Raw genomic sequence first — 18,146 nt, 5'->3', positions numbered from 1 at the left:
GAAAAAGAAAAATATAATTATTTTGTGATCAAAAGTTCCCAAATGCTGATGCTTTAAGAAAGAGTAAAGATTCATTTCCTAAAAATCTATAAATCTTCATTTCCTAAAAATCTATAAAATCTTCCACTTCAGCTTTTACTACTGAAAATGTCAGTAAGAAAATAATCACAGGTTCTTGATTATGTTCAGCTAGCCTCTTCTCTTCAGTAATGCTCAAGAAGGCCAGCTGTTAGGTATTCATAAATTTTGGAGGTGGCTGTTAAACTACTGACAGCTGAAAACTGGCCACTGGCAGGACCACTTTTAGGGCTCAGAAAATATAGACATAGAATCTCCTAGGGCTGGAAGTGCAGGCAGCTGCACAGGTGCTAGGAACCCAGCCTGGGTCTTCTCTAAGAGCAGTGCACACTCCTAACCACTGAGGAGCCATCTTTCTAGCCCCCAATCCAGCTTCTACTCCCCACCAAACCAATATATCATTACTTTTAACTATAAATATGTGAGTTTAGGGAAATAAACAGATTGCTAGGCATATAGAGAGATATTAGAAATTTTATAAATTAATATGACTTTAAGGTATTGTTTCAATCATTAGTTTACCATTGTGACATATAAATTAATCAAAATTCATATACCTTTCTCCTTTATATTCTTCTAGGGGAATTTCTTGAAAAGCATCCAAAGGAAATAAATGATGGTAAGACCTTGCCAAATGAGGTGCAGACACCAAAGTAAGACCTAATGCATAAAGACAGAAACATTAATAAATCTCTCTTCATAAAGACAAAGGCTAAAAAGTCAAATGATATACTTAGGAAAAATACTTTCAAGTGTTTTCACTTCTATTTTTCTAGCTATAGGGATCAATTCTAGGGCCTCGCATGCACTAGAAAAGCTGCCACTATACTAAATATCTAGCACTCAAGGACTTTTAGGACCCTGAGTACTTTTTATCTGTAGCCATAAAAAGAGATTTCAGGATAGAATTCAATCTGTCACTAAATACATGACCCAAAGAGCCAAAAAAATGCCTATTAAAATTCTCATAGTGCTTTTAAAGAAAACATTTATCAGAAAGAAAATCAGGAAACTTCTGTGATGCTATGTTTAGTCTTAGAAATGAATTACTGGGGCTTAAATGAAAAAAATGATCTATTTTTCTTTGTACAAATTAAATACATAATAAGCAAGACTCCACAGTTATGTTTATTTCAGCAGCTATACAATTACAAATTTATTTAATGCTAATTTACTATGTAAGGAATAATAAATAGGGCTCTTACCACATACTTTACATTCAACAGGAAGCTCGCAGTACTTGGCTCGACACTGTGGGCAGAAATAGCCTCCCAGTGTAAGCCCTGGCTCAGTGCTATGATTATCCAAATGCCTGTGGGTGGAAAAGGTTATTTTTTTTTAAAGATTTATTTATTTATTATATATGAATACACTGTAGCTGTCTTCAGACACACCAGAAGAGGGCATCAGATCTCATTACAGATGGTTGTGAGCCACCATGTGGTTGTTGGGATTTGAACTCAAGACCTCTGGAAGTGCAGTCAGTGCTCTTAACCACTGAGCCATCTCTCCAGCCCGGAAAAGGTTATTTTTAAAAGGTGAAAAGAGGTATACAAAGTATGTTACTCAATCCCAGCACTCAGGACACAGAGACAGGTGAGTTCAAGCCCAGCCTGGTCTAATAGTGAGTTCCAGGCCAGGCAGGGCTACAAAATAATACCCTGTCTCAAAAGAAAATAAAATAGACAAAATTTTATTGGAAACCATGTATGTCTTGTCGCTCACTAATGCTGTTCTTTTTTTCTGTCTTCACTTTTATTTAAAGTTTCTCTTACAGTCTTTGAGTTAGTTTTTCTTTCTTGATGTCTAATCTGTTGGTTCCATCCAGTATGTTTTTTCTTTTCTAAGATTTAGTTTAGTTTTAATTCTGTGTATGTGCGTGTGTCTATGACTGGGTATGTGTGCATGAGTACAGGTGTTCTCAGAGACCAGAGGTGTTAGATCCCCTAAACCTGGAGTTCCAGGCAGTTGTGAGTACTGTAGCACTTTAGGTGCTAGAAACCACACTTTGGTCCCATGGAGGAACATCATATGATCTTAACCACTGAACTATTTCTTCAGTCCCTCCAGTGTACTTTTCATCTCAGACATTATATCTTTCATTTTTAGAAGCTTGATTTGAGTTCTTTTTAAACATTTTCAAGTTCTCCTTCACTTAGAGACTGACTACAGAGTGTATTTACACTGGCTATTTTAATACTGTCGTCTACGAATTCTAGCAAGTGTTTTCTGGCTGTTTCCATCCTGTAATTATTCTTTGTTATTCTCATTCTCTTATATTTTCTTTCTACTCCCATCTCCCACCCATCTCCTTTCTTCCTCCTCTTTCCTCCCAGTGTTTCTATATAACCCAAACCAGCCTTAACTCTGCCATGATCCTCCTTTCCTATGCCCAAGTGTTGGCATGTGATGATGTGCACCAGCAGCACGGCTAGCAGCCTAACCACTTCTGCATCCTGTGAGAGATTGTAATTTGTGTTGTTATGGGTGCTAATTTTTTTTCTCCATAAATATTTAGAGCTTAGATATTTAGAATAAAGTAACTTAGGTACTTATTGATCTATTCAAAAAATTTTAAGTACCATTAGTCTGGCCTAGTAGCTACTAACCTAATCTAGTCTCATTATTATGGGCTTTCTCAAATGTCTTTTGTGCAACTGAGAACTGAACCTCAGCCTTACACAGAACAGTTAAGTACTTTGCCACTTAGCTCTACCCCCAGCCCTTCTTTCCCTTTTTATTCTGAGAAGACTCTTACTAGGTTACCCAAGCACCCATCAAGGTAAACGGTTTTCTTTCTGGAACTTTCAATTCCACTATATTTTTTAATCATTAGAATAAACATCTACTATGATACATATATATGTATTATATGTAAACATGTATATATAATATGTATTATATACATATGTATGTATCTTATACATATATATCTACTCATATCTACATTTTAAATGCAGATCTAAGTATATACATCTACCTATATCTGCATTTTCATTTCATTTATTTTTGGCTTTTACAAATATATTCTATACCCCGGAATGACTCAAAACTATCACCTTGCCTTACTCTCCAGAATCCTAGAAATACAAATATGAGCCAACATACCTGTCCCCATCTTTAATTTAGATGACTGGTAATATACTATGCATGTGTACCTTGTAATTTTATTTAGTAATATACCCTGACAATCACAGCATATGTATACACAAAGAGAGCCATTTCTTTTAATGGCTATGTAGATGGTACTAGTTTATAAAAATCATTTTAAATCAAGACCCTCTAACTTAGAGGAATGAACTTTAAATGTGAAAGTGTTATCACTGTCTATAACTCCTGTTCCAGGGTACCTGACACCCTCACACAGACATACACACAGTCAAATCACCAATACACATAAGATAAAAGCAAAATAAATTTTAAAAAGTTATCACTGACAACTGCTCTTTACTTACGCCATGCTGAAGGATGGTTTTGCATCCTGATCAGACAAAGAAGCAATGGTATGCTGAGGGAATCCTTAATAGGTTAAAAAAATTAAAGCATTAATTTCTTTTATAGGCAAAAGCCAGAATTTTATGAATATGAATCTAAAGATGTTCTTACCAGAAAGTCAACAAAGTTGTATAAAAGTTCTTTCCTGCCTTTGAGGTAGATATATGCCTATCATAGAATAATGAAACTCTAATTCCAAGGTATAAGAAAAAGAAGGAAAGGAGGAATGATCTCTCTACATACAACCTAACATTCCAAAATTTATATCTATATCTTTAATTCAATAACACCACATTTAAAAAGAAATAGTTCGCCAGGCGGTGGTGGCGCACACCTTTAATCCCAACACTTGGAGGGCAGAGGCAGGTGGATTTCTGAGTTCGAGACCAGCCTGGTCTACAGAGTGAGTTCCAGGACAGCCAGAGCTACACAGAGAAACCCTGTCTCGAAAAAAAAAAAAAAAAGAAAGAAAAAGAAATAGTTCACATTTGATATAGTTCCTAATATAACCGAATAAGCATTAAATGATAGTCTCTCTTTAAGCATATATAAAGGAGAACCAAAATCCTTTTAAATGCTAGGCATAGTGACTCACACCTTTAACTCCAACACTGAGAAGGCAGAAGCAGGTGGATCTCAGTGAGTTAGAAGCCAGGCTGGTCTGCACGGTGAGTTCCAGGATAGCCAAAGCTACATAGTGAGACCTTGTCTCAAAAGATTATTTAAAATGCTCATTTTTATGACCAATCATTTTCTACTCCTTGAAAAACAAAAAATCACTGGGTAATCCGGCATACTCTGCTATAACTTACTGTCTTTGCAGTTTGTATGACATACTTTGATCATACAATAAAGATTTTGTGGCTTATTTAAGAAATTTCTTACCATAAAGGTTTTTCATTAAATAAAATGTCTTTTTATCTTTCTAGCTTAACAAGAAGACCTGAAGTGTTGTCATACAACAAACAAGATGATGGGTAACTTTAATTTCTCTTTTCTTTTTTTTTGTTTTGTTTTGTTTTTTCGAGACAGGGTTTTGTTTTGTTTTTTTCGAGACAGGGTTTCTCTGTGTAGCCCTGGCTGTCCTGGAACTCACTCTGTAGACCAGGCTGACCTCAAACTCAGAAATCCGCCTGCCTCTGCCTCCCAAGTGCTGGCATTAAAGGCGTGTGCCACCACCGCCCGGCTTATAAACATGTTTCAACAAGTATTTTTATTTTTAATTATAATGGACTCAAGTAGGAAAACAATTCTTAAATATGAAAAACGATAACCTGCACAAATGAAAGCAGGGTGCCTAACTTGAAACAAAGACACACATGAAAAGCAACACAGGAGAGACACATACCCATGCGAATGAGTGAGCACTCGGAGCTTGAGCTGGCAGGAGGAGGGCTCACATGGTGTGCTAACAACTCCTTGTAATGGGTCTCATCTAAGATAACATGGTATGTGCCTGACCAGCAAAGGCAAACACAGCAGGTTAAAGACAAGCACTTCTGTGTGAAACCTACCAAAGTTTCATTAGATGAAAATATATAATTTCATAACCATTTTAGTAAATTATCACTTAAAAGTAACTTAAATCTCCAATCAACATCTCTAGACATAACAGTAATTAAAATCAAAGCCAAGCTACACAATTTTTACAAAGTATTACATACAGTGAGATTGCTAACTTTTTGGAAGTTATAACTCTAAAACAATGACCTACTGAGAATTCCTTGCATTTTAAATGGTTGCTTAGAAAACTCAATTATATGTTTAAGATATTTTAGACTATAGACATAAAATGGTTTAAGCTTAATGTTGTAAAACATCCTACTTAATTAATGAATTATTTCTTACACAGTAACTTATAATTATTGAAGATAGCAGATATATACCACCAGTTTCACGAGCAAGTACAGTACAAACTCGAACCTCTGCAGATAGTCCAATAACAGACACTCTAATTTTAGCTGTCTTCAGGGTCTTCATAAGATCCAAAAAACATGAAAGATTTCAGGAGGAAAAAAAATATTAATGAATAACTTTGAAAATTAATGTTCTGAAATCTAGTGATAAATTTACAACAGAATTTTCTTTAGAGTCTAGCATCAGTTTTGATCCTACCTTGATGAGATCGTAAATATTAGATGGATCACAAGTTGTCAGGCTGCTGAAGATGATTAGTACTTCTCTACTTGTATGTCCAGGCATGTGTCTATAAAGGTAAAGATACAATCCGATAGCTCAAATAAATTACACTAGCTAAGAATTTATCAAAAAGGGATAGTAAACATGGTTTATTCATTTAAGCTACAAAGGTAATAAATGTTTTTACAAAGTTACAGCCAACTCATGATTATTAAATTCTAAATTTCAATCTCTCAACAGAATAGATGAGAGAGAAAGAGAGAATTTTTAGTTCAGGTTGATCTCAAACTCAAGAGCCTCCTGCCTTAGCCTCTGCAGTACTGGGATCACTAACATGCAATATGTGTCTTGCCATTCAAATCCTTCTCAATTTAAAAATTTTTTCTTAGTTCTATGTCCTGCTGTGAATTTTGTTTTATCTTTCTAAACTCATTACAGGTATACTTTAACCGATAAAATATAAACTAAAGATAATCAACACTGTTGGGTGGTGGTAGAGTACACTTTTAATCCCAGAAACTAGGAGTCAGAGGCAGACGGATTTCAAATTCAAGGCCAGCCTGGTCTGAGTTCTAGGGCAGCCAAGGGTACACAGTGAAACCCTATCTCAAAAAAACAAAACAAAACAAACAAACAAACAAACACCACCAAAATAAGCATCATAAATGACATTTTAGATTTTTCCTATTTAATTCTTTTGTTATAACAGGCTTCATAGAAACCCATGTTGACATAGTTTCAACACAATTCACAGAAAAAAAAATCTAAAAAACTTATAAATAATACTATAAACTGGTTATGATTGTACATGCCTGTAATCTCAGCATTTGGGAGGTAAAGCTAGAAGAATCAGGAGTTCAGGTCATCATTGGTTATACAGCAAGCTGGAGAGCAGCCTAGGTAACATGGGAAAATTCTGACTTGAAGAAAGAAATGAAGAAGAAGGGGAAGAAGGGGGAATGGGAAGGGAAAGAAAGAAAAAAGGAAGGAAGATAGATGAATGAATGAATTAATGAATGAATGAATTAATGGGGCCTGGAGAGACGGCTCAGGAGCTAAGAGCACATACAGTTCTTCCAGAGGCCCTGAGTTCAATGCTCAGCACCTATTGTTGGGCAGTTCATAACTGCCTGTTCATAACTGCTTCAGGGATCTGAGAATCTCTGGCTTGATGTACCCACACACACTTACACACACAGAGACATACAACTAAAAAAATAAATAAATAAATACATTTTAAAATACTAACTTTAGGGTTTGCATAGCCATGCTTAAAGAGTTATAAAGCGATGGTTCTCCATGGCAGGTCATATCTACAGCTTTCTTCAAAGATGTTATGTGTTTCCTTGGGTTTCCTAAAATAAAATGAAATAACTTTTAGTAAAACACTATATATAAATATAGAAAAGCATATTGTTTCCAAACTGTAGAAATCTATGATTTTAAAGAACAGAATGCCTTCAATTTCTATCAATTTGCACATTTAGTAGACAGTCTCATTTCCTTTTGTTTTGTTCATTGGTTTTGTTGGGACAGGATCTCCCTATATAGCCCTGGCTGTCCTGGAACTCACTCTGTAGACCAGGCTGGCCTCAAACTCACAGAGATCTGCCTGCCTCTGCCTCCTGAGTGCAGAGATTAAAGGTGTGCATCACTACAGAGGCTCAAAAGTCTCATTTCATACTGGAAATCACGAATATTTTTTTGCTAAATATAAAATCCGTACCCATTAATATACATTTAAAATGAATATTAATCTAAAGTGAACAATTTTTATGCTTATGAAGTAAGATCAGTATTTTCATATTTTAGCTTCTCTGATATGGGAAGATACAGGTTCTAACTCAACCTGAGCTACATAGTGTCAAAACCCAAAAATAATGGTACAAGAAGTTCCTAGAAAGATTATTGATATAAAAAATTAATGTAGCTGAGCAAAGATAAAAGCAGTGAGGTTTACATGTTTGTTAGTAAAGTAAATATTCATAAAAAATGTCAGAATTCCCTATTTTTCTTGGGGGAAGAAAACAAGCACTCACAAAGATCTAAAAAGGAGAATCCTAATAATGCAGCAGCTGTATTACTTTCATTAACATCTGAGAAGATTGGAAGACTATCTGAAGGGACTGTCTATGCCTGCTGATGCTTCTATAACAGTTGACAGACATCACAACACTGCTATAAACAAGTCATAGGTGACTTCTAGGCTTTGCCACCTTCTGTTTTGTTTTGCTGTATTTAGAGGTCTAATAGACTGGATATTTCTATACAGCTCAGGACAACCTCAAACTCATGAGACCAGGGTGGCCTGAACTTTCAATTCTCCTGCCTCAATAGTGCCGGGAATACAGGTATGCATAGCACCCGATTTATTTGTTAAATAGTTTCTGGTCTTTCCTGGTATGAATTGTCTACTTCCATTTTCTAACAAATCCAAACAAGTGAAAGACACAGACCTACCTAATGGTAGGAGTACCAACACTCAAACGTCAATCTCCTTGTTCTCTATCCACTTTCCCCACTACCATCTCACACAAAGTACTTATAAACCCACTGTGTGCTAGGCACAGGGGAAATGTATGCTACCTCAGTGGCAGTGTGGCTTACACAACCATCTGACTGTAAGACCAGAAGCTGTCCAAGAGGCTTACAGAACCTCTAAGACAGTTCATCTTTTCAATATATGAATTCACTGGCATCTACACAAAATTGCTTTGAATTTGAGGACAGGAGGGAAAAAGAACAGAGTTGATCTCCTCTTCTTCCTTGGAGGAACTCGCCTTCCTCAATCACATGATAACCCTAGTCAGTCTGTGGTACTGACTTTCCTCCATTCTGCTACTGGTCTGCTATGGGCACAGCATGTAATCCAAGCCAATCAACAAAACAATTCATCTCCCTAGCCTCTCCAACAGCTGTTAGATTCACAGACCATGAGTCAGGTCAACAGGAATCCTACTGAACTTACGGTGAAGCTATGGACTATGGTGACCATATAAACTTGGGGCTATAAAAAACATTTTTCTTGAGAAAATAAAGTTAGATAAAACCAAGATCCCTAGAAACAGCTACCTAAGAAATCAGCCTACCTCTAAATATATGCCAATTCTTTTTTGCAGTGAAATTATTTTGAGAGATTTTACATTTATGTCTTTTGGTTTCTTTCATGTGTACAGTTGTTTAGGCTGCATGTTTAACTGTACACCATGTGTGTGCCTGGTGTCCCTAGAGACCAGAAGTCAGCATCACATGTGCTGGAAATGGGGTTATACATGGTTATGGGCTGATGTATGGGTGCTAGCAAATGAACTCAGAGCCAGTGCTCTTAACTGCTAAGCCCCAGGAGAGTTTAAGTACTGGTGATGAAACCCAGGGCTTAATTAAGCTATATCCCTAACCTTCTCTAAGACTACTTGGGGGCTGTGGTAGTTTGAATGTAATTGGCTCTCATAGACCCACAAGGAGTGGCACTATTAGGAGGTATGGCCTTGTTGGAGTAGGTGTGGCCTTGAAGAAGTGAACCACTGGGGAAGCAGGCTTTGAGGTCTTATATATGCTTAAGCCACACTCAGTGGGAAAGTCTCCTGCTGCCTGCAATTCAAGATATAGAACTCTTGGCTCCATCTCAAGCAACATACCAGCCTGTATGCTGCCATGCTTCCTACCATGATGATACTGAAACACCAATTAAATGTTGTCCTTTAGAAGAGTTGTTATGCCGGGCGGTGGTTGCGCACACCTTTAATCCCAGCACTTGGGAGGCAGAGGCAGGCGGATTTCTGAGTTTGAGGCCAGCCTGGTCTACAGAGTGAGTTCCAGGACAGCTAGGGCTACACAGAGAACCTGTCCCGAAAAACAAAAACAAAAACAAAAAAAAAAGAGGAAGAGTTGTTATGATGATGATGGCTCTTCACAGCAAGCGAATCCTAAGTTTCTTGGCATACTTTTGACAAATGTCTATCTGATTCCTTATGGCCAGAGTCAGGGACTAATAGTGAACAAAGTGTGCAGTCTCCCTCATGTGTGTTAACACAAACTCTGCGAGCCTAATTTAAGGAGCAGTATAGTTTACAAAAAAGTGATAAAATTTATAACAGCATATATAATAAAGGCAAAAGAAACTGAGATTAATAGTTCAATTTTGTATTTATTTACTTTATATGTATTTACACATATAACTGTATGTGATCACAAAAGGGGGCTGTATCCCTAGAACTGTAGTAACACTCAGGAGCCCCATGTGAGTGCTGAGAACCAAACTCAGGTCTACCGCAAGAACAAATGCTCTGAATCATTCAAAAATAGCCCAATTAGACTTTTATATGTTTTGCTTTTTAAATTAGACATTTTTAATTTGAATATTAAATTTTATAAATAGTTACCAATTAGGCTAGCTTAATATTTTTCTGGACAAGAATATGTATTTAAAATAAACATATTTACTTCCAGTACAATACATCTAATACTTCAGACTTCAATTTGAAACAATTAATAGTAGATCCCAAGAGTTCAGCAAGGAGACAGTACACTGTTTCACCTAAAATGCACAGAGGCACGTTTTACAGAATTAGGTAAGCGAAGTCCTTGAGTCTTGTAATGATACTTTTATGCATACCTGAGAGTTCAGTCAGTTTTTCAGCTCTTTTACTCTTAGTTACAATTATTCCAATCTTAAAATAAAAACAAAAAAAAGTATTTTAATATAATAAATTATTTCCTCCTGATAAAAATACATGGACTATCAATTAGTAACTGCAAAAAATTAATGAACATACACAAAACTTTTTCTCATGGTGTTTTTGACAAATCTAGCTATGACCTGTCTACACATTATTAAGACATAGTACATGTTTAACATTTAGAGTGATTTTTGCTCTTCATTATTAAGTATACCAAAAATAGGTATGTAATCTTGTTCCCTTAATACTTCAAAGAATATATGCCCCATTTTTAAAAAATAAACTATATTGGCAGCAAAATAGAAATCTAGTTCTGAATTCTATCATTTATCTACATACCTGACTGATAGGGTTTTGATCAAAATATTCTTCTACAAAGTATTCCAACAACTGTTGAAATAAAATTAAAAGGAAGCATTATATAAAGGCAAAGCAGCAAGAATAAACATCACGTCAATGTTCCGGAGAGCCTATTTATCAAGCAGCACTGCTCATGACTTTGTGGAGGAGATGAGGGTGTGAGCTGAGACAGTGTCTCTCTAAGTACCCCGGCTAGCCTCACCTCCTAGACCAAACTGACAATGAACTTTGCATAATGCTCCTCTCACTGCCCACAGGGCACTGGATTTTAGGTATGTAACTCCACCACTCTCAGCTTGTCATACATTGTAAACACATTGTGAAAATGTTTAATGATCAACACCGCCCCATTTAAAGATGAGCTACATCAAGCACAGCTCCAGGCATCTTTAAGACAACATAAATAAGAAAACTATCCAATGAGGAGAGAGTTAACAGCAGAATCAAAAACAGGCATCAGTAATTAGAATATTAGCAAAGCAGCAAGGACTAAATAGAAACTTTGTCTTGAAAAATCAAAATAAATAAATAAGTTGGAATATTATTAATGTGTTAAGGTAAAAAAAGATTCAAAGTCAAAGTGGAATGAAAACTCAGCTGGAGAGGAAGGATAACTAGCCTCAGAACAGCAGTTCTCAACCTGTGGGTCACAACTTTTTGGGGGGCCTGAATGACCCTTACCCAGGGGTCCACCTAAGACCATTGGAAAATACAGATAAACGTTGATTCATAACAGTAGCAAAATTATAGTTACGAACTGACAATGAAGTAATTTTATGGCTGGGGGTCACCACAACACAAGGAACTTTATTAAAGGTCACAGTATTAGGAAGGTTGAGAACTAGATTTAGAGAAATAATAAACCAGAGCAATTACTTATCACGTTTTTTGTTTTGTTGTTGCTCAAGCTGTCCTGGAACTAGCTTTGTAGACCAGGCTGGCCTCGAACTCACCAAGATCCACTTGCCTCCCAAGTGCTGGAATTAAAGGTGTGTGCCACTACTGCCCAGCTTCAAGCCTTTTTTTTAAAACAATTTGTTTACTATCATGTTATGTGTTTATGTGTGACAATATTCACCACGGGGCATTTGTGGAGGTCAGAGGACCACATTCTAGAGTTAATGGGTTTTCTTCTTTCACCGCTTTTTCTTTTTAGACCTATTTATTTTATTTCATGTATATGGGTATTTTGCCTGCATGTATATCTGTGCACATAGGTGCCTGAGGCTTGGGTTTGGGCTTCCTAGAACAGGAGTTCCTGCCAGTTAGGAAGCTCCATATGGGTGCTGGAAATTGAGCCAGGGTTGCCTGGAAGAACAACTAGTGAGAGTCAGGTTGTCAGTCTTGCACAGCAAACCTTAACCCATGGAGCCATCTTGCCAGCCCATTTGCTTGTTTGTTTGTTTGTTTGAATTATTGGAGTATTAATTCAACACATATTTATAGACTAACTCTTGGAGAAAAAAGTCACTTTAGAAATGATCTGGTGCAAAGCATGTGAACAGTGCCTCCAGACCAGCGTAAGACCAGGTGAGGTGTGCTCAAACCCCTGGAATCTCAGAGGACTGGGGCTGCTCCCTCCCTGCCTCTGATGCCTGTTCTGGAACATGTAACCACAACCCCCAACCAAGGTGACCACAGGCACTCAGTCACACAGCACAGCCCCTAGAATTCCTCTGCATGCTAAGGAGGCATCTCAGCATCCTTTGCCTTCAGCCAATGAGCTTCCTTTCCTAGATACTCTTATTCCCTTCCCCAAAATTGTACAATCCCTGGTTCACCCAGAATAAAGTATATGCATCCAAATCCACCCCCAATATAGCAGTATGAACAAGCAAAGATCATCTCAAAGAGCAGCTTCACCACAGGAAAGACCTTTGCCTAGCAGAGGCACAAAACTAAGATTCCAGAAGACTGTCCTCTCTTTTCTCTCATCCCTTTGCACTCAGCACTCTGCACTAGCTCCCAACCAGACCACTCCAAACCAGACTGGAATCTTGCTTGTCCCAGGCCTTGATTTCTCCTTCCAGCCTGGCTCTGATGCCCCAAAGGGAGACCCAGACTTCAGACTCGACAATTTGGACTTTGCCCAGCCCTCCTTGAGCTGATTTATCTGTGTATCGGCTGTGTCCAGATACAGCAGAGAGGCAGAGCACAGGACCAGCATTTCTACTCAGCTAACATTTGTTACTAATTGGAAAAACAAAGCAAAACAAAATTTCCTGCATTCTTAAACTGTTACATACTATATATGTTTACTCATACATATGTACACAATCTTTCCCTACATGTGGCACAAACTTGGCGAGTCTACTGTACCTTTAGAGTACACGTCAGTCTATTGGGCTTCAAATCCTGATCTTCCATTGTTCTCGAGCCATCCACCACCACATACAGGTGGCGCATCTACCAAAAACAAGGAGAGACGCCCAAGTACATTTCTGAGTAAGAAGCAAAAATATTATTTACTAGTCAAACATTCTAAACATAAATTTTAAAAATATTCTTATAAAAGGTTGTTGTTTCACTGTTTATTCTGTCAAGTCAGAGTATTTCTCTGATCCAAACTAGTTCTGCACAACTAAAGGAAAAATTCCTAACATACCATTCCAAGTCGAACTTGTCCATGGTGCTCAAACACTCTGTTAAAATTATAAAAAATAGTTTAATTGAACATCATGGCTACCAAAAACTCAATAAAACAATTAATCTGCATTTTTAAGTTAATTATTAGATATGAAAAACATAAAACTATAGGCACCATGGGTAGTCTCTGAAGACCATTTTCCTTGGGGGCCAGGGCTAGTTGCTAGCTCTTTACCCCCAGAGTTATGGTGAGCGTCCCTAAGGACACAGTTGAAAAGAAATGCTAAGGAGAGCTACAGAGTGACAGAAAGGCTTCCTTTTGTAACTCCTTCTCAGAAGCAGTCCATACCTTTTCCTCTTTGCCTTGAAGAGAATATCTTCTATTGTAGCTTTAAGTGATCCAGTTTCATCTTCTTTAAGAATTTCCCTGAAAGCAATATTTACTTGTTTGAAATAAGCTAAAAATACTAATCCAATAAAAAATAAAACATACAAAGATCTGTATATGTATGTTTGCAGGAGCATAATCCATAATAGCAAAAAACTGGAAACTGATGAAAACGTCTCAAATGCTGAAATGAATATACACAATGTAGCATCAGAGTATAGAGATACTCTCCAGCAATTACAAAGAAGCATATACACCATGAAGGAGCTTTGAAATTTACATAAAATGAGCAAAAAGGGGAATCTACAGGTCATAGCCGTGTTCAAGTGGTGGAAATGGAGTGAGTATAACGAAACGTACCGTCCTGGTTAAATGTTCTAAAAGTAGTTTATGGCAAGAGCTATACAAAACAGCACATATCTTTCAAAAGAATTCACTGGACTGTCAATTGAGATATATGAATTTTAACATATATAAAACACTTTAATAAAGCGGAAGTTAAAGGAAAAGAGACAGTATCTACGTCATGGGCCAACTACATTCTGCTTACCAGGTCCTCTCGTAGCCGCCTTCCCACCGCTTAGTTCTCTCCGGTTCTTCATCCATGGTTTTATAACGATATATATGCTTATTCAACACTGTAAAAAAAAAAAAAAAAACATTAAATCACCAATTAACCCAACCACTTGACAGTTAGGGACAAAGTTTAAAATATCAGGATGCAAGGTCATTTTATTCTTGCAGTTTATTCAGTAACTATTATATGAAAATACAAAATTCTCCACTGGGCGGTGGTGGCACATGCCAGCATGGTCTACAGAGCGAGTTTCAGAGTGAGTTCCAGGACAGCCACGGCTACACACAAAGTAAACCTCTCTTGGAAAAAAAAAAGTCAGAAGATTAGAGACTAGTCCTAAGGGGCTTTTTATGAAACCTGCTACAATAGAATATTATTAATTAAATTCTGTATATTTCCCACTGAGTAAGACGTCCCTATCATTTGTCTCAGAAAACTTGATAATTTGTCTTTAAAAGGTAAAACTATCTCAGACTGGCAAATGCTTGCCAGAAACCTCCGTGTCCAAGAGTAACTGCTAGCCCAGACAGTTCCTATCTGAAACCGAAGACGGAGAATTAAAGCCAGAAAATTATGCACTGAGCCTCGCACCCTGGTGTACCCTTCCCTCTTCAAGCCCAAACTGGGCTACAAAATGAGACTCACACCCCTCAAGCCCCACATGCCACGGTACCACAGCCTCTACTTCAACACAGAGACTATGGCCCTCCCGTAGCTGAGTGAAAAGGCCAATCCTGCTGCTGGAGATAGCTGTCTTTTATCTTTTATTTCCACGTCACCTCCTTTAATTCCAATCTAACAGCCTAGCCATCTTAAAAAATTAATAGTAACAATAATTTTACAACATGAGCTATTTCAATACTGTAACGATCTTGTAAGTGTACTAGGGTATTCAAGTCACAAAACTGAACGTTGTTGTTTTCTGCATTTACTGTGAACATAAAAATAAAATTCTGCCTGGACCTGGTGGAATTGATGGAGGTGACGTGGAAATAAAAGATAAAAGACAGATATCACCAGAAGCAGGACTGGCTTTTTTACTCAGAAACTGGAGGGCAAAGGCAGGCAGATCTCTGAACTTCAGGCCAGCCTGGTCTACTAACCGAGTCTAGGACAGCCAGGGCTCTGTTACACAGAGAAACTCTGTCTCGACAAAAACAAAAAAGTAAAAAATTAAAAACTATGAGCCTGGATGTGGTGGCGCACGCCTTTGATCCCAGCACTTCAGAGGCAGAGGCAGGCAGATCTTTTGAGTTCAAGGCCGTCCTGGTCTACAAAGTAAGTTCCAGGACAGACAACACTACACAAACTGTCTCAAAAATAAATAACTAAGTAAATAAATAAATATGTTCTCCAGGCAGTGGAGGCACACGCCTTTAATCCCAGCACTTGGGAGGCAGAGGCAGGCAGATTTCTGAGTTCGAGGCCAGCCTGGTCTACAGAGTGAGTTCCAGGACAGCCAGGGCTATACAGAGAAACCCTGTCTGGAAAAACAACAACAACAAAAAAAAAAACAAACCTATGTTCAAGATGAGTATAGTGGAATACACCTGTGATCCCAGCACAAGTGTGTGAGTGTGCAAATACAGTTCGCATACTATTGGTTTTAAACTTTTTAAATGTTGCTCCACCACATCAATATTTGCTTTATATTTTACTCTTCTATTATTCTCTTAAACTCAGAGAAAATGAGAAGCAATGAGTAAATGCTGTACAATTTTTGGCTGAGTATTCGGGGCATCTTTATTTTAAAAAGCTTAACATGGAGAATCCGACAGGGAACCCCAGGCTGCAGACAGACTATCCGTTTCTTAGAATTCCAGTCCTCACACCCATCCAGCCCCGAGAAGCTCATAGTAAATTCCTAGCGTGCTTCCCGTCAGATCTGGGAATGCCATCCGCAAACCCGAGAGCCGCAGCGCGCATGGCAACTGGGAGGCTCTGCCTCACCTTACCCAGGGGGCACGAGGACGACTGACAAGTGTGATTGACTCTCCCCGTTTTTCAGAAAAGGACAGCTCGGTGCTGGAAACTCGCTTCAGGTCACACAGCCAGAGAGTCAAGGCAAACAGCAGTCCGGGTAGCGAGAACTAACTTTCCTCAGGCTGCAACGGGACTCGCAGGCGGAAGCTGCTGGTCTCCCTGCACACGCCCCTCCCTCCGTCTTCCAGCTCCCCCTCTCCCCCCCGAGGCCAACCCCGGCTCTGCACCTCGGTCCTCAGCTCCCGGCCCCTCCGGGTCCTCGCTCCAGCCTCACAGCCTCAGGATCCCGCAGGTTTCCACCCGAAGACCCACGGACTCGACTGGACGACCCTCACCGGAAGTGCCGTCAGTCTGAGTGCGCCGCCAAAATCCCTCCGCTGCGCGCTGGGGCCACGCAAAAAATGTTCCGGGAGCAGCGGGCAGTTGCTGCCAGAAGGGGGAGCTAGGGAGCAAATGGTGCCCTAGAGCATTTAACTGCCTTCCAGTTTATCAATTCTGAGAGAAAAATAAGATTAACCATGCTGGCAGATGCGGGAAAGCTCTCGCCGTAAAGGAAACCGCAAGTGCAGTCTCTAAGGCATACTGGTGTGGTTGAGGTTAAGGCCAAGGTGAGTATGGGGGCAGCTGAGCTTTGGAGACTGGATATGTGTATAAACAACAAATAAGTGATGACTCCAATATTTGTTCTGTGGAGTCCATTTCCGTAGGCCAAACAGCTAAAACTACAAGTTCTGGATATGCTATACATGAGTTTAGGGAGGGGTTTTTTTTGGGGGGGGGTTGTTTTGTTGGGGATTTCTTGTTTTTGTTTAGTATCTGGATGTTTTTGCCTCTGTGCATGTCTGTGCACCATGTTCGTGCCTAGTTGGGGCGGGGGACGAAAGATGGCATCTGATTCCCCTGTAACTGAAGTTATAGTTATTTCCTATCTGCCATGTGGATGGTGGAAATCAAATCCGAACCCTCTGGAATAGCAACAAGTGCTCTTAAAGGCTTAGCCAAAGCTCCAGCTGCCGCCCCACCCACCCTACCCCACCCCCCGGGCGCACCCCGCAAGCTTTTTAAACCACGAATAAAAGAGGATTCCTCCAATAAAATACATTTAAAGCATATTTATGAATAAAAGAAAGACACACTCAAACTTTTCCCAGTCATAACTTTGGCTCTGTATAAATAAGACTACTAAGCTAGAAAGATGAAGGGCACCAGACTCTGGCTTCTTTTTTTCTTTTTTTTTTTCTTTTTCCTTTTTTTTTTTTTAACGATTTTCCTGCTAAGTCATTCTCTTCTGTAGTTCTCTTGAAGTCAAGGAATGGCAACACTGATCTGTAAACATCTTTATGACAAGGAACCAAGACTACTCCCAAGCAAAGAGCAAGCCTGGCAGGACAGATCACCTCAGTTACCTATGGTGGAGGCTGAAAGCTGGCACTGGAGTAACCGCCTCGCTGTAAACAGACTGCCTCAGAGTGATGACATCAATAACAGGTTCTCTAGAAGCCCTTGCAAAACCAGGCCTTTACTGGCGTAAGTGATCAGACCCATGCCTTGACCAGATCACCCGACCAGATCACAGGCTGTGTCATCTGTGCAAACCACAAGTCCTTCCCAGTCCCCTTTTCCATAAAGTCTCACAGTTCATCTCAGCCCCTGGAAGACAGACTTGGTATAAGCAAAGCCCTTTATCTCTTTTTCTCATTGTGGCCGCCTTAATAACTTCTCTGTCGTTCATCATTACTTGTCTCTTTGGCAAACTGAGCTGGGTGGCCAGACAGAAATCTACTGGGACTCCTGGAACAGGGGCTTTTTACTAAAACTTCATTAACAAGGGTACTAATGTGCACGGAAATCATGGCAATCC

At 38.9% G+C, this 18,146-nt stretch overlaps 1 protein-coding gene across 4 annotated transcripts in view; it reads right to left on the bottom strand.

Moving 5' to 3' along the window:
- Gtf2h2c (GTF2H2 family member C) overlaps nucleotides 1-16,625 on the bottom strand; it is a 23,751-nt gene extending 7,126 nt beyond the window's left edge. Inside the window, exons 1-14 of one of the 4 annotated variants that reach the window (XR_003713390.1) lie at nucleotides 16,513-16,625; nucleotides 14,276-14,363; nucleotides 13,687-13,764; nucleotides 13,357-13,393; nucleotides 13,071-13,157; nucleotides 10,731-10,781; nucleotides 10,328-10,382; nucleotides 6,962-7,067; nucleotides 5,689-5,779; nucleotides 5,460-5,547; nucleotides 4,922-5,029; nucleotides 3,534-3,597; nucleotides 1,291-1,390; nucleotides 636-738 (exon numbers count right to left, since the gene is read on the bottom strand). Coding sequence is in view for 3 of the 4 variants with exons in the window: in XM_028783479.1 (XP_028639312.1) it covers nucleotides 636-738; nucleotides 1,284-1,390; nucleotides 3,534-3,597; nucleotides 4,922-5,029; nucleotides 5,460-5,547; nucleotides 5,689-5,779; nucleotides 6,962-7,067; nucleotides 10,328-10,382; nucleotides 10,731-10,781; nucleotides 13,071-13,157; nucleotides 13,357-13,393; nucleotides 13,687-13,764; nucleotides 14,276-14,331 (1,031 nt within the window). In the remaining variant the exon portion in view is untranslated. Of the gene's footprint in view, nucleotides 1-635; nucleotides 739-1,283; nucleotides 1,391-3,533; nucleotides 3,598-4,921; nucleotides 5,030-5,459; nucleotides 5,548-5,688; nucleotides 5,780-6,961; nucleotides 7,068-10,327; nucleotides 10,383-10,730; nucleotides 10,782-13,070; nucleotides 13,158-13,356; nucleotides 13,394-13,686; nucleotides 13,765-14,275; nucleotides 14,364-16,257; nucleotides 16,387-16,512 lie in introns of those variants that run through there. The other 3 variants (XM_028783479.1, XM_028783488.1, XM_028783495.1) reach the window with 3 other exon arrangements.
- Between the last annotated feature and the right edge of the window lie 1,521 nt (nucleotides 16,626-18,146).

This window comes from Grammomys surdaster, unplaced genomic scaffold (genome assembly GCF_004785775.1).
Source record: "Grammomys surdaster isolate TR1022 unplaced genomic scaffold, NIH_TR_1.0 99, whole genome shotgun sequence".
Classification (NCBI taxonomy): domain Eukaryota; kingdom Metazoa; phylum Chordata; class Mammalia; order Rodentia; family Muridae; genus Grammomys; species Grammomys surdaster.
Note: the sequence above shows the minus strand (reverse complement) of the source record. Positions and strands in the feature narration are given on the sequence as shown.